Source organism: Coregonus clupeaformis, chromosome 40, assembly GCF_020615455.1.
Source record: "Coregonus clupeaformis isolate EN_2021a chromosome 40, ASM2061545v1, whole genome shotgun sequence".
Taxonomy (NCBI): Eukaryota; Metazoa; Chordata; class Actinopteri; order Salmoniformes; family Salmonidae; genus Coregonus; species Coregonus clupeaformis.
The window spans coordinates 19,844,349-19,860,949 of record NC_059231.1 but is presented as its reverse complement, the minus strand read 5'-3'; the positions used below and the strand labels follow the sequence as shown (position 1 = coordinate 19,860,949).

The 16,601-nt window shown below is 44.4% G+C and overlaps 1 protein-coding gene and 1 pseudogene across 1 annotated transcript in view; both read left to right on the top strand.

The window, feature by feature from the left end:
- The window catches only part of LOC121554847, a 198,640-nt pseudogene extending 185,428 nt beyond the window's left edge, over positions 1-13,212 (top strand).
- An 819-nt stretch (positions 13,213-14,031) lies between these two features.
- The window catches only part of LOC121554922 (DNA-binding protein SATB2-like), a 102,010-nt gene continuing 99,440 nt past the window's right edge, over positions 14,032-16,601 (top strand). Inside the window, exons 1-3 of the mRNA XM_045212029.1 lie at positions 14,032-14,062; positions 14,499-14,544; positions 14,694-14,836. Coding sequence (XP_045067964.1) covers positions 14,032-14,062; positions 14,499-14,544; positions 14,694-14,836 — 220 coding nt within the window. The remainder of the gene's footprint in view (positions 14,063-14,498; positions 14,545-14,693; positions 14,837-16,601) is intronic.

Below are 16,601 nucleotides of genomic sequence, written 5' to 3'. Positions count from 1 at the left end.
GATCCTCCTGGTAAACCAGAGGTGACTGATGTCACAAGGTCCTCAGTAACTATTGCATGGGGTATACCATTCAATGATGGTGGCAGCAAGATTGTTGGATACGTCGTGGGAACGCAAGCCATGGAGTGATGATGAGTGGGATGATGCCCGCTGGTTGAAGTGTAACTACACCACCATCACGGAGACTCACTTCACAGTCAGAGGACTAGGTGAAGGAGAAATCTTTGAATTCCGTGTCATTGCCAGAAATGGAGCCGGAGTTCACAGTGCACCATCTGAAACAACAGGACCGATCACCTGCAAGGATGAATACAGTAAGTTACTGTTAGATACTGTTAAGTTACTGTTACGTTTACGCATAGGTATTTCACCACATGGGAAAAGAAGACAAATCATTTATTTTTTATGATTTATATTTTATTTTGTCTATAGCTCCTCCCAAGGCTGAACTTGACAGCTCTCTTGTTGGAGAGCACGTCACTATCCGGGCTGGGTCAGACCTGGTCCTTGATGGTGTAGTTGGTGGTAAACCCGAACCCATAGTATGGTGGGCCAAGGGTGACAAGGTGCTGGAGCTGGGGGAGAAATACTCCCTGACATACACCAGTTCAAGAGCCATGGCCATCATCAAGTCCTGCAACAGAAACGACACTGGAAGATATGTTCTGACCGTGAAGAACGCCAGTGGAACCAAGACAGTGGCTGTCAACGTTAAAGTACTCGGTAAGAACACAAGTCGCTACATATACATATACACTTGCAATGACATGGAAACAAAATGTCTTCTTACACTGACTATTACCATAATAACACATTTGTATGTTTCACCCTGTATTTCCAGATACACCAGGGGCCTCCTGAGGACAAGATCACAATCACCAGGGTGACAGAGGAGAAGTGCACTGTGTCTTGGAAGATCCTCTGGAGGATGGTGGAGATCTGGTTACTCATTACATTGTTGATAGGCGTGAGACCAGCAGACTCAACTGGGTGATCATGGAGACTGAGTGCAAGACTCTGTCCTGTGTCAGCTCCAAACTGATCAAGAACAACGAGTACGTCTTCCGTGTCAGAGGAGTCAACAAGTACGGACCTGGTGTGCCCCTTGGAGTCCGAGCCTGTCATCGCCAGAAACGCATACAGTAATTGTGCATCCAGTGGCCATCTCATTTTAGTAGATTCAATACAATTTTAGTCTGATTCAAATGCAAACCCTTTTAAACGTGATTTATTTTCCTATTTTTTCATTGCAGCTATCCCATCACAACCTGGAGCACCAGAAGTCACGGCTGGTAGGAAAAGAGCATGTCATCATTGAATGGATGAAACCTGAGAGTGATGGTGGAAGTGAGATCAAGAATTACCTGGTGGACAAACGTGAGAAGAGCAGCTCCAGATGGACCAGGGTCAATAAGACCTTTACCATCTATGACATCCGCCTGAAGATCTCTGGTCTGCTGAAGGCAGCGATTACCAGTTCCGTGTTACAGCCGTGAACACAGCTGGAAACAGCCAGCCCAGTGAAGCCTCTCAGTATGCCTACTGTAGAGAGCCAACATGTAAGTGATCAAGCAGTCATTCTCTTAGATTTTAGTAACCATACCCCTTTGTTTATACAGATGAGGTCCATCTATATAATCTTACAGTTTTTGTTTCTAAAAGTTGACTTATGGTTGACTTTTGAAACACTGAAACACTACTGCTGTTGAATGACCCATACTGTATTTTGTCTTTACCTATTCCAGACACTCCAGCCCCCCTTCAATTCCACGTGTGGTAGATTCCACCAAGCATAGCATTAGCTTGCAATGGACCAGACCAATGTATGATGGTGGTGCTGATGTTGTTGGCTACGTGGTGGAGGTGCTTGAGGAAGGAACCGAGCAGTGGTACAGGGCCACTCAGAAGACTCTGAAGACCAATTTGTTTGTTGCCACTGGACTTCAAAGCAACAAGAAGTACAGCTTCGCGTCGCAGGAGTCAATAGCAATGGCACTGGGGGAATTCAGCGAACCAAGTGTGAAAATTGAGCCTGTTGAGAAACTTTGTAAGTTTGTTCTTATGCTTTACTGTCAATAATTCACAATGGCAGCATTTTTTTATGTAAATGGTAACTTGGTATAATTGCCGTTTATACCAATGTCTACGTTGAATCCCAGCCACTCCTTTTACACTTACAGTTTTTATACATATGTTTTTAAATGCTGTAATTTTGGTCCCAACAGCAATCCCTGATCTTGAGCTTCCTGATGATCTGAAGAAGACTGTGTGTCTGAGAGCTGGTAACACCCTGAGGCTGTTCGTCAATGTGACTGGAAGACCTGCTCCAGTATTGACCTGGAGGAAACCTGGCATTGACCTGCAGAGCCGTGGGTTCATTGATACAACTGACAGTTACACTCTGCTGATTGTTGAGAAGGTCCATCGTTACGATGCTGGCAAATACACCATTGAGGCTGAAAATCCATCTGGCAAGAAGTCAGCAACCATTCTCGTCAAAGTTTATGGTATGTTATAAGGTTACGTTGTCATACATAAGATGGTCAAATGATTAAGAACTATCTGTAAACCATATCATTATTTAAAGAATAGTGAATTATATGATCTCTGTGCTGTGAACAGTCAGTTAATCCTTTCTGTATTTTCCAGACACTCCTGGACCACCCGGTTCAGTTAGAGTCAAAGACTACACAAAGGAGTCTGTCGTCATCACATGGGATGTACCAAGTATTGACGGTGGAGCCCCTGTGAACAACTACATCATTGAGAAACGTGAAGCTTCAATGAAATCCTACAAGACAGTTACAACAGAATGCAGGAAGACTTTGTTCAGAATCACTGGCCTGGAGGAATCAGTACACTACTTTTTCAGAGTGTTACCAGAGAACATCTACGGTGTAGGAGAACCATGTGAAATCCCTGAATCGGTGTTGGTCTGTGAAGTTCCCAGCCTTCCTCAGGATCTGCACATTGTGGACATCGGCAAGACCTCAGCAATCCTGAACTGGGAGAGACCTCTTCACGATGGTGGAAGCAGACTGACGGGCTACGTCATTGAAGCTAACATTGTTGGATCAGACAGATGGAGTGCAGTGGCCACTGTGAAACAGTCCATGTCCCAGCACACCATCACTGGTCTGACAGAGAAGGAGACTTATCTCTTCAGAATCAGAGCTACAAACAGCAGAGGAGTCAGCGAGCCTAGGGAGATTACAGGACCTGTGGTCATTCAGGAACAACTACGTATGTTATATTCTGATTCTTATCTTATACACATGGGAGTTAATCTATTTAAAATATGAAAGGTTTGATACATCTTCGAGATGTTCTAATTTTCAATAAACATCTGTCCTTTTACAGTGGCGCCCTATATTGATCTGACCGCATTCCACAGAAGATTGTCCATGTGCCAGCCGGAAACCAATCGACCTCAATATTCCTATAAAGGCCCGACCTGCTCCAGTTTGCAGCTGGTCCTTCAATGGTGCTAAGATGAAGGATAGTCTTGACCGGGTTAAGATTGAGTCTAATGGAAAATACACCAAACTGACTGTCCGTGAGACAACCATTGATGACACTGGTAGCTACACTCTTCAAGTAAAGAATTCTGTAGGAACTGCAACAGAGATACTCAAAGTTATTATTCTTGGTAAGTGTGTGTGTGTTCTTGGTAAGCTTCCATACTTGTGTTTGTGCGTTCTTGTATTTTTGTTACTGTGTCATGTATTGCAAAATTCTAAATACTAACTGTCTGCTTATTTCTATCTAGATAAACCTGGAATACCTATTGGACCAATCACAGTTGATGCCGTTGATGCCACATCGGTAACGGTCAGCTGGGGAGCTACCAGAAAAGGATGGCGGTGCCAACGTCAGTGGCTATGTTGTTGAGCAGCGTGACGCTCACCGCCCCGGATGGCTACCAGTGTCCGAATCTGTCACAAGACCCACATTCAAGTTCACCAGATTGTCTGAGGGAACTGAATACGTGTTCCGTGTGGCTGCAACCAACCGCTTCGGCATTGGAGGATTCTTGCAGTCTGAAGTTGTTGAATGCAAGAGTCTCAAGAGTAAGTCATCATAAATCATAAAACACATACAATCCACCTTTTGACAATATGTATTATACACTATGATTTAAACACAAAAGAAGTGAGAAAAGTGGCCGATTTTTTTAACCCCTTTTTCGTGATATCCAATTGGTAGTTACAGTCTTGTCCCATCACCGCAACTCCCGTACGGACTCGGGAGAGGCGAAGGTCGAGAGCCACGCTGTCTTCCGAAACACGACCCTGCCAAGCCACACTCCTTCTTGACACACTGCTCACTTAACCAGCCACACCAATGTGTTGGAGGAAACACCGTACAACTGGCTACCGAAATCAGCATGCATGTGCCCGGCCCGCCACAAGGAGTCGCTAGAGAGCGATGGGACAAGGACATTCCGCCGCCAAACCCTCCCGTAACCCAATTGAGCGCCGCCTCATGGGTCTCCCGTGTGCGGCCAGCTGCAATACAGCCTGGGATCGAACCTGGGTCTGTAGTGACACCTCTAGCACCGCAATGCAGTGCCTTAGACCGCTGCACCACTCGGGAGGCCCAGTTTTGATGAAGTTAACGGAAAGAGATGATGGTGGGCGCAACTGAACTAATGTGAAATCTCTAATCTCTCCACAGCCGTACCAGTGCACCAAACAGACCTGATGTACTGGATGTGACTCATGAGGGAATGACCGTCACATGGCAGCCACCAGAAGAAGATGGAGGGTCCCAGGTGTCTGGATACATAATTGAGCGCAAAGAGGTCAGATCTGAAAGGTGGATGAGCATCGTTAAGAACCCAGTCACCATGACCAGGTACAGATCATCTGGTCTGTGCGAAGGCAATGAGTATGAGTTCCGCGTGATCGCCCTGAACTCAAGAGGCTCGAGCAAACCCAGTATGGCATCTAAACCAGCTATCGCCATGGATCCCATCGGTATGTATCTGTAATCCTCTACCTTGGTTGTCGTGCCCAACATTGGAATAGGCAGTAAATTATGTAATTATTATGTTTTACTATTTTGCAATGTGTTATTCAACTCAATGATCTATGGGTCCAATTCCCCTGGAACTTAGCACCCATTTTCAAAGATGTATGCATAACCACAACTATTCTGTTTGTTGTCTTTATCTAAACAGAGCCTCCTAGCGCACCACAGTTCCCCATGGTTACAGACACCACCAGGACTTCTGTGTCTCTGGCTTGGAGTCCTCCTGAGGAAGAGGGTGGTTCCGTCATCACTGGTTACCTGATTGAGATGCAGAAGGTGGACCAGGTGGAATGGACCATGTGCAACACAACACCCATAAAGATCTGTGAATACACTCTGACACACATGCCTCAGGGGGAGCTGAGTACAAGTTCCGTGTGATGGCCTGCAACGCTGGAGGACCCGGAGAGCCAGTCGAGATACCAGGAATTGTCAAGGTTACAGAAATGCTTGGTAAGGGATTAAACGTGTTTAGAGTGCCATGAAGAGCTGTATTTTGTATTTTGCTTTTGAAGCTTGTGTAAATGTGAACTAACCTAACGATGTCTGTATGCTTCATTTCAGACTATCCCGATTACGAACTGGACCCCAAATACGAGGAAGGCTATGTGGTCAGACAGGGAGGAGTCATCAGGCTGTCTGTGCCAATCAAGGGTAAACCAGTCCCTATCTGCAAATGGACAAAGGAAGGCCGAGATGTCTCTCACCGAGCTATGATCGCCACCAATGATGATATCACTGAACTTGTGATCAAAGAAGCCCACAGAGATGACACAGGAACATATGACCTGGTGCTGGAGAACAAATGTGGCAGGAAGGCTGTCTACATCAATGTTAAAGTGATTGGACGTCCAGACGCACCTGAAGGTCCTCGAGTTTGATGATATCCAGGCTCGCTCCGTAAGAGTCAGCTGGAGACCTCCCCTCTCAAGACGGTGGCTCTGATATCCTGGGTTACATCGTTGAAAGGCGAGAAGTATCAAAGGTAGCATGGTACACTGTGGACTCAAGAGTGGTGGACACAGCTCTGGTGGTCAAGGGACTGAAGGAGAATGTTGAATACCACTTCAAGATCACTGCCGAAAACAAATTTGGTGTGAGCAGATCTCTCAAATCAGATGAATGTGTCACTCCAAAGACACCCCTGTGTAAGTTTTTTAAATAATTTTTCTGCAAATGTGAAATGTGTTATTGTGTTAGTTATCACTCCTCACTTCTATTTACAATTATGCAATTTACTTTTGTATACAACAGCTCCTCCAGAACCTCCAATCAACCCACCAGAAGTTATGGATGTCACAAAGAGCACTGTTGCTCTATCTTGGGGCAGACCAAAGGATGACGGTGGCGCCCGCATTACAGGATACTACGTTGAGAGGAGAGAGGTGTCCACAGAGAAGTGGGTGCGTCACAACAAGACACACATCACCACTACAATGTACACTCTCACTGGACTCATCCCTGATGCTGAATACCTGTTCCGTGTCGTGGCACAAAACGACATTGGTCAGAGTGAACCTGGACCAGTATCTGAAAATGTTATATGCAAAGATCCATTTGGTAAGTATATAATAGAAATAATACAATACTTTAAAAAGATGAATGATTGCAATTTAATTGTTCCCTCTCTTTCTCTCTTTGAATAGACAAACCCGGTCAACCAGGTGAGATTGATATCATCTCCGTTGCAAAGACTGTATCACCATTCACTGGCTGCGCCCAGAATGTGATGGTGGCAAAGAGATCCTGGGTTACTGGATTGAGTTCAGACAGGCAGGAGAAAGTGCCTGGAAGAAATGCAACAAGGAGCGTTCCAAGGACAGACAATTCACAATGGGTGGTCTGATGGAGGCTACAGAGTACGAGTTCAGAATCCTTGCAGAAAATGAAACTGGACTGAGTAGACCTCGCAGGACCGCCATGGGCATCAAGACTAAACTGAGCTGTACGTTGGTGTAATATTTTAATTGTCAATTATCATAAGATACTGTAAGTGCCTTACATTATAAACATCATCACAATGCATCATTCTCTGATTATATTTCAACAGTGGGAGAGGCTCCTAGTCTCAAGGAAGACATGGCAGATGTCATCACAAAACTTGGCGAATCAGGAACTCTGACATGCCAGATTATTGGACGTCCCCTTCCTGAAATCAGATGGTACAGATATGGCAAAGAGCTGATCCAGAGCCGCAAGTACAAGATGAGTTCTGATGGTCGTAACCATTCACTGACAGTGGCCACAGATGAACAGGAAGATGAGGGCATGTACACTTGCAGAGCCGTTAATGAAGCCGGTGAAACAGAGTCCAGCGGCAAGCTGCGCTTGCAGGCTGCACCTGCTTTCCACCCTGGATTCCCATTGAAGGAGAAATACACTGCAGGGTGTGGAACAAGTCTTCGTCTCCATGTTGTCTACATTGGCCGTCCAATTCCACAAATCATGTGGTTCTATGCAAAGAAGCCTCTCAACGCGTCTGAAAATGTGATCATTGAAAACACTGAGAGTTACACTCATCTGGTTATAAGGAATGTACAGCGCAAGACAAACGCCGGAAGATACAAGGTGCAATTGACCAACAAATTTGGAACGGTTGAAACCACACTCAAGGTTGAAATTCAAGGTAACAGTTTTTTCCCCAACTATTATTGCGATAATATCATTACTTATTTTATAAACTGAACCTATTTTTTGCATGACCAACAGAGGACTTGTTATCTAAATGTAGTTGTTTTTTGCTTTGTTTTCAGATAAACCTACCAAACCTGAGGGGCCTATTGTTGTTGATGCTGTGTTGAAGAGCGCAGTGATCATCAGCTGGAAACCACCGAAGGATGACGGTGGATCAATGATCACCAACTACATTGTGGAGAAACGAGAAGCAAAGGAAGGCGAGCAGTGGAATCTGGTGTCATCGTCAGTCTCAGGAAACACTTGCAGGATTCCAAATCTGATTGAAAATGCTGGATACTATTTCCGTGTTTCTGCTCAGAACCAATATGGAGTCAGTGAGGCACTTGAGGTTCCAAGTGTTCTCATTATCAAGAGTCCATTCGGTATGTATGCTAGCTGACAGTGATAAATATATCAAATAGATCATGTGTACTGTAACGATTAAGATAATAATGCACTTGTATAAGATCGATCTCATCGTCTGTTCCTCAGAAAAACCTGGAATTCCCATGCAGCCTGTTGTCACAGAAGTGACCAAGGATTCTTGTCTTGTGTTCTGGAAACCACCAAAAGACGATGGAGGTGCCAAGATAAAGAACTATTTCCTGGATAAACGAGAGAAGAAACAGAACAAATGGATCGCTTGTACATCCAATCAAATCCACGAGACACATTTTGCTGTAAAAGGCCTTCTTGAGGGCTTTGAGTATGAGTTCCGTGTGAAATGTGAAAACATGGGTGGTGAGAGTGATTGGAGTGAGGTGTCAGAGGCCATCATTCCCAAATCAGGTCTCACAATGAAACCTCCTGTCTTCAGAGAAGAAATGAGACCAGACATGATTGTGAAGTTTAAATCCAATGCTACATTTGTCACCAAAATTGTTGGACATCCCATCCCTGCCGTGAAATGGTACAAGAATGGAAAAGAAATTGTTTCAGATGGAATCAAAATCAAATCGCAAGAATTCAAAGGAGGCTATTACCAACTTATTCTTGCTAATGCCGAGGACAGTGACACGGGTGTCTATCAAGTCAGGGCAACAAACCAAGGAGGATCCATCTCTACAACAGTTAATCTGACTGTTGAAGGTAAACATTTTTGATAGGCTGTTGATAAGTATTTTAAGAGAAAATGTTGTGTTGAACATACATATATAAAAAAAAAAAAATTGAATTCCCCTTACATTTCAAAATAACTGTAGGTCAGTTTGCATTTTATTAGCATTTGTTACATATTGATAGGCTCAAATAATGTATATTCTTTATTCTCTGTCTACTCCAGTTCCTGCCAAGATCCACCTACCTCTAGAACTGCAAGGCATGGGGGCAGTCCATGCTGTCAAGGGTGAAGTGGTTACCATTAAGATTCCAATCAGTGGCAAACCCGACCCTCAAATCCAATGGCAGAAGGGACCAGAGATCATGGGATCATCTGCACACACTCAAGTGATTGTCACAAGATCATTTACTTCATTCGTCTTTCCTAAAGGAGTTCAGAAGAAGGATACAGGTTACTATGTAATCACTGCCAAGAATCAGATTCGGAGTTGACAAACAGACCATTGAAGTTGCCGTGGCAGATGTACCAGATCCTCCTAAGGGCATTAAAGTCAGTGAAATCACTAGAGATTCCATCACTCTAACCTGGACTCCTCTTGAAAAAGATGGCGGAAGCCCTATCATCAACTACATTATCCAGAAGTGCCCCACATCAGGTGACAGGTGGATCCGCCTGGCCAAACCAACGAGCCTAAATACACGATGATCGCTCTGTTTGGCAAGACAAAGTACCAGTTCCGTGTCATTGCGGAGAACCAGTTTGGTCTGAGTGATCATTCTGAACCAACTGAGCCTGTTACAACAATAGAGATAAATCTGTTATCAGAAACTACGATGAAGAAGTTGATGAAGCTAGAGAAATCACCAAAGAAGAGGCTCCACATTCATCAAAGATCAAGATGGTGGCTGCCCAGTACACAATATCTGAAGAGCTGGCACGTGCCGGAACGTTTAGGCGTTGTTCATCGCTGTGTTGAAAACAAGTCCAAGAAGACATTCATGGCCAAGTTTATCAAGATTAAAGGTACCGATCAGGAGCTGGTTGCTAGGGAAATTGAGACACTCAATCTTGCTAAACACAAGAACTTCATGTCCCTACACGAGTCATTTGACAGTTTGGAAGAATGGTCTTGATCTACGAGTTCATCTCAGGCGTGGACATCTTTGAACGACTTGGTACAGGCAACTTTGAGCTCTCAGAACTGGAGATTGTTAGGTACCTGAGACAGGTATGCTCAGCTCTGAAGTTCTTGCACAATCTCAACTATGCTCATTTTGAAATCAAACCTGACAACATTGTCCTACACCACAAGAAAGAGCACAAACATCAAAATTATTGAAATGGGCCAGGCTAGATTACTGACTCCTGGAGAAAATATCAGACTCAATTTCACTGCACCAGAGTACTGTGGACCTGAAGTCCACCGCCATGGTCTTGTCAGCACTGCAACTGACATGTGGTCAGTTGGTGTCTAACATATGTGCTCCTCAGTGGACTTAACCCCTTCGCAGCAGAATCAACCACGAAAATGATTGAAAATATATCAAATGTAGAGTACATTTTCGACAGTGAGGCCTTCAAAGAGACCAGCATCGAAGGTAGTGGACTTCCTTGTGACAGACTTCTGTGTAAAGACCTGAAGAAACGTATGACTGCTCATGAAGCTTTGGAACATCCTTGGCTTAGGTTGAAGCTGGAGCACCTCAGCACAAAAACTATAAAAACATTGAGACACAGAAGATACTACCAGACGTTGGTGAAGAAAGACAGAGAGACAATCGTCTCAGCAGCTCGTGTTGCTTTTGGTGGTGGATTCAGAAGTTACAGAGGTTATGCAGTTGGCAAAGTCAAGATTGCACACCCTGTAGAAGGTCTGAGAGCCGGTCCAGTCATGCATGGATCTTCAGAGAGGAAGGTGGGCATGTCAGATTTGTTTTGCAACATTGAAAACTACGACGAAACCACAAAAGCAATTTGGTACTTTGGCACCCGCCAGTTAACAGCAAGTCACAAATATGAAATCAGCTACGTCAATGGAGTTGCTAGCATCTACGTCAAGGAAATTGAAACATCTGATGATGGTGTCTACAGATGCAAAGTCGTCAGTCAGACGGTGAAGATAGCACCTATGGAGAACTCTTTGTCGAAACTGTGAGATGCTATCGTGAACACTTCATTGGACGCTCACTCACAAAGAAGAGAAAGCTTGATAAGCAAAGACTTATGCAAAGGCCACCAGAGTTCACTCTGCCTCTGTACAACCGCACTGCTTACATCGGTGAAGATGTTCGTTTTCGGTGTAACCATAACAGTGCATCCAGAGCCCACAGTAACATGGTTGAAGGCTGGACAGAAAATCAAACGAGATGATAAGAAGTACACTTTCATTAGTGACAAGGGTCTTTATCAATTGATGATTCACAATCTTGACCTTGATGACGATGCTGAATATACTGTTATGGCCCACAACAAGTTTGGTGAAGACAGTTGCACAGCACAACTTACAGTGACACCTCACCCTGTTAGTGAAGACACCATGAGGCCAATGTTCAAACGGCTTTTGGCTAATGTGGGAGTGTGTAGAGGGCCATAGTGTCCGTTTTGACTTGAGGGTCTCGGGAACACCTGCACCAACCCTGAAGTGGGAGAAGGATGGCAGGCCATTGGAATTCAACCAACAAATTGCAGTTGTCCAAGAGGATGTAGACTATCACGTTCTGCATGTCAGAGAAACTCTTGTTGAGGATTCAGGTCTTTACAAAGTTACCGCAACAAACTGTGTTGATCAGTGAGTTGCCAGGCCACACTGAAGGTGGACCGCATTACATATAAAAGAAGAGAATATAAGAGTGAGGCGGAACAACAGAAGTACGTTCAACAACAAATTGACAAGACACTGAAAATGGCACAAAGCCTTTCCACCACTGAAGTTACTGGATTCAACCCAGCGGCTCAAGAAGCTTTGAAACACGCTGCAGACATATACAAGCCAGGAGTGAGCACCAAACACTGCGAGGGTGAATTTGATATCACAGAAGAAAAAACCATTCATAAAGATTGAGGAAAGGAAACTTCGTATGCCATATAAAATTCCTGAGCCACGTGTCCATGATGCAAGTGCTCTGGATGAAGACCTGTTGATTAAACACTTTGTACCTTTGTCTGACATGAAGTGGTACAAGAAACTCAGAGATCAGTATGAAATGCCTGAGCGGATGTTGAAGATTGTACAGAAGAGACAGAAACGCATTCGTCTCTCAAGGTGGGAGCAATTCTATGTCATGCCCCTTCCCTAGAATTACTGACCAGTATAGGGCCAAGATGGCGTATTCCAAAGCTCACACAAGATGACTTGGAAACAGTAAGACCAGCAAGACGGTCACCTTCTCCCTGGATCCGAGGCATCCTTCAGGTCAAGAAGACGCTCCCCTGGGTGATATGAGTGATGAAGAGCTTCTGCAGCCCATTGATGATTACCTCTCAATGAAAAAAACTGAGCAGGAAAGGCTCCAACTTGACGAGGAGATTGAACTTGGCTTCTCTGCCTCCCCCACAAGGCAGCCTGGCGGTTCGAGCTGTCTGCTCTGGCGTCATGAAGCAAAGAAACATGTTGCAAGAAGAGAAGTATCCCAAGTAACCGAGCACAAGGTCAAGAGAACAGCAAGTTTCCAGTTCTTGAGGAGGAGAAGATCACTGTCTCTACATACATTGAGCTGATGCGCCCTGTTTCTGAGCTGATAAGAGCTCCTCGCCCATGTCCTCTGGAGCCAGAGGAGATTGTTGAAAGGAGATCACCCACCCCCTGAGAGACGCATCCACACTCCCCCCAGCCCCCCAGCTTCAGCTGAGAGATCCTCCCGCTCATCCTCAAGATTTGAGAGGTCAGCCAGATTCGACATCATGTCCAGATACGAGTCAAGAAAGGCTGCATTGAAATCTGAGCGCAAGTACCAGACGGTGACCCAAACACCCTTCAGCCTCGATCACGCCCCCACGTGTGACCCGTGAGAATGCGTTCCCATCGCGTCCCATGTGGTCAGAAACAAAGTTCACTCTGAATGTCCAAGCGAAGCCTGAGGCTGAGATCCAGTGGTTCCACAACGGACAACTGATTCAACAAAGTGAGAAGTTCCGCTCACAAACACGAGTGGAGTGCTGGTCTATACAGATCCGTGATTGTCAGGCAGAGGACAGTGGCACGCACCGTAGTTGTTTGCTCAAACCAAAGGAGAAGCTGTCCTACTACGGTATCCTCGATATTTCTGGAGGTGAATTCTCCGGACATATACATCACGAAAGATGAGGAGGCTCCACAACCATTTGTTCCTGAAATCACAAAGACAGACCATTACCACATATCATCCTTCAAGGCAGCTTCCTCCTCAGCAACACACATGGGAGGTGAAGGAAAAGTAAAATCAAAGCTAACTGGAAACACGTGAAACATATGACAGATATGATACGATCTGAACGATTTGTATCTGTATCTGAAAATATGCTGCATCCGCTAAGTATGTACTCAACTGGAATACCTATCATCTGCAGCATCCTTATCATCAGCATCATCTGGAAAAGTTTGGATTGACTGAAAGACGGTCGGGTGAAAACATGCATTGTCTGAAAGATATGCATCATCAGAAACATATGCTTTCATCTGGAAACAAAAAATGAGGGCTATAGAGGGATCAGAATGGTTGAGCAAGTGACTGTTCATAAAGTCAAGTCGACTCTGGCAGCCAGAATAATAACTCAACCACAGTCTGTAACAGCTAACGAGGGAGAGACTGCTCGATTCACTTGCGACATTGATGGGCGTAACCAGCACCAAGTGTTACATGGATGCATGAAGGACAAGTCATTGTATCCTCTCACCAGCCTTATGGTGTCTACCACGCGGCAAGCCAAGTCTACGCTTGAAATTTCTTGTCCAATCTTCTGAGGCAGCTACCCACTGGTGGCTGAGAAATGCTGTGAAGGCAGACAAAGAGACTGTTAGGGCCTGACCATTTTCAAGAGCAATTGTTGAAGAGGAGGTTGTTGTCTCAGTGGACTTCACCAGAGCCTGGATTCAGGTCTCCCTGAACGAGTAGCCTCCACCTTCCAGTGTTCCCCCAACCCCAACCCCATCAATCAAGTCTCCTGAACCAATCACATGTCACCCGCTATGTGAAGTCGCCAACCCCATCAATCAAGTCTCCTGAACCAATTACTACGCCCCAAGGGTGAAGTCCCCTCCCCAGTCAAGTCTCCTGAGCTAAGTCATGCCCGCCAAAGGGAGTAAATCACCCCGAGGTAAGTTCCTGAACCAGTTGGTAACACCTCCAAGGGGTGAAGTCCCCTCCCCAGTCAAGTCTCCGGAGCAAATCATGCTGCCAAAGCGAGTAAAATCACCTCCCGGAGTCAAAGTCTCCTGAACCAGTTGTCTGGCCTCCAAGGGTGAAGTCCCAAGTCCCAGTCAAGTCTCCGGAGCAAATTCATGTTGCTAAAGCGAGTAAAATCACCCCAGAGTCAAGTCTCCTGAACCAGTTGTCTCGGGCTCAAGGGGTAAAGAAGTCCCCTCCCCAGCCAAGTCTCCTGAACCAAAGGGAGTGAGGTCACCTCCCCAAGTCAAAATCTCCTGGAAAACCAAAGGGGAGTGAAGTCACTCCCCAAGTCAAGTCTCCTGAACCAATCACTTCACCTAAGAGAATAAAATCTCCACTAACTGTGAAATCCCCAACTCCTAAAGCTCCAAAGATTGTCCACCAACTCACAGCCAAGCCTCAGAAGACAAAGTGAGAAATGGCCTGTCTATCTGAAAGCAGCGTGAGAGAGAGTTGTGTGGTACAGAATAGAGGAAACTGACACAGAGCAGTCACTATGAGTTCCACACATGTCTGTGGATGGACATTGTTCCCCCATTATCAATGACCTCTCTGAGAAGGACCAGGGAGAATTACTCTTGTGAGCTCATCGCAGAAGGAGGAGTCTCTGCTAAGTCTCCATTCTCATTCGGCGCGCCCAAGTGTTCCATATCCATCTACACTCAAGTTACAGCTTATGTGCAGCAACATATGGCCATGAAAGGTACGTTCTGCCATAAAAAAGTATTTTGATTAAACTCAATCCTGTACCAACTCTTTACAAGCTTGTACATGACATGTTTTCTAATGGTTCCTTGTCTAATTTTTTTCTTCTATTTCAGTGAAAAACCAAACAAGCAATAACGAGTCACAAAAAGAGGCATCTATGGCTAAGTGGCTTCCCTATACAAGTTCAGAACAGGTTGTTAAGAAAGAAATCCACGTGAGGAGCTCAGATGATGATGATGGGGGAGAGGCTGCTCTTAGTAGCATGCAGGAAAGCTTCTCTCTTCCCAATCAGCCCATGGCTTCTCATGTGATCAGAGACCTCTTTCAGCAGCTCCATGGCTAGTATGTCTAGCATGGCTGCCATGGCTACAGAAATGCAGATGGAAACCATGTCTCTATCTAGTATGTCTTCCAGTATGACATCTTCCCATGCCATGAGCTCCAGCAGTATGACTGAAATGAGAGTCACTCCCACCTGGAGTGGTCCTCCATGAGATCCATTGCACAGGGTATGCTAGGTGGAAAGATTTCACCATGCTTAAGACATACAAGTCTTACAATGCATTATAGCCGCATCATAGTGCAATATGGCTTGTGTTTTAAAGGAGCAACCTGCAGCTGCTACATCCAGTTTTGGAGTTATAAATTAATTATATGTACCCATTGATTCTGAAGAATATAACTTAGAAATGCCTCATGAGCTTAGTTCAACTGTCGTGACTCTACCAGAATCAAATATAAACTTGTTTTACTCAATGTTTTAAACAAAGTAAATGTAAGCAAGCACTATATAGCCTCAAAATGTGGTTAAATTATAATTTTGATATCATGGATGGTCAGTCCTTGCATCCATAGCTCCGTTTCTAAGTGAATTTGAGAGTGGTTACATTTTTCAATCCTCAGCTTTTATCAAACATGGGAACATTTTAATTTTGCTCTAACTTCAGATTGCTCCCTTTAAGTAAAATATTACCCATATTTGTAGTAGTGTAGTTGTTCAAGCATTTTTTTTGTGTTTTCTAACAGGTGCAACAGGTGCACCAAGAATTGAAGCTCTCCCAGAGTGGACATAACCATTGAACTTGGGAAGGTTCTCACCGTAGCTTGTGCCTCAGGAGAGCCCACACCTAACATCGAATGGTCTCAGTGGAAGAACTCTGCCTGGTGAGGAGCATGGCGGTAGGTTCCACGCCGAGACCTTAGAGGACCTCACTACACTCATCATCACTCAGTGTGAAAGAGGAGGATGCTGGAGTGTACACCCTCAAACTGTACAATATCTCTTTGGATCTGACACTGCAACAGTAACTAAGCATTCGATCACAACAAAAACAGTCAATATATTTATGTCCCTCCCTTTCCTACTTCAATGCTTTTAATTTATTAATTTAACAAAAAAATAATCTTACTTGATAAAGACCTGGATTTCTGTTATTGTAAACATGAACTATTTTAATACCAAACATGACATTAATTTATGCCAAACTAGACTAAAGTCTAAAGTTGTTATAAAATGTGCCATATTGATAATTATGACTTAGGATTTTGATCCATTTTTTCTGTGACATGTACATAATGTATATAGCCGAATTTAACGGTTATGGAAAATGTATGAATTGTTATTTATGACAATATTAATTCAAACAAATGGAAATTGAAATGTTTAAAGGAGAAAGTTTCGCATGAAACGAATACCCTGTTAAACCTGAAACTAAACTATGTGCCCTAACAAAAAGTTGAAGTCTCTAAGATTTCCTCAA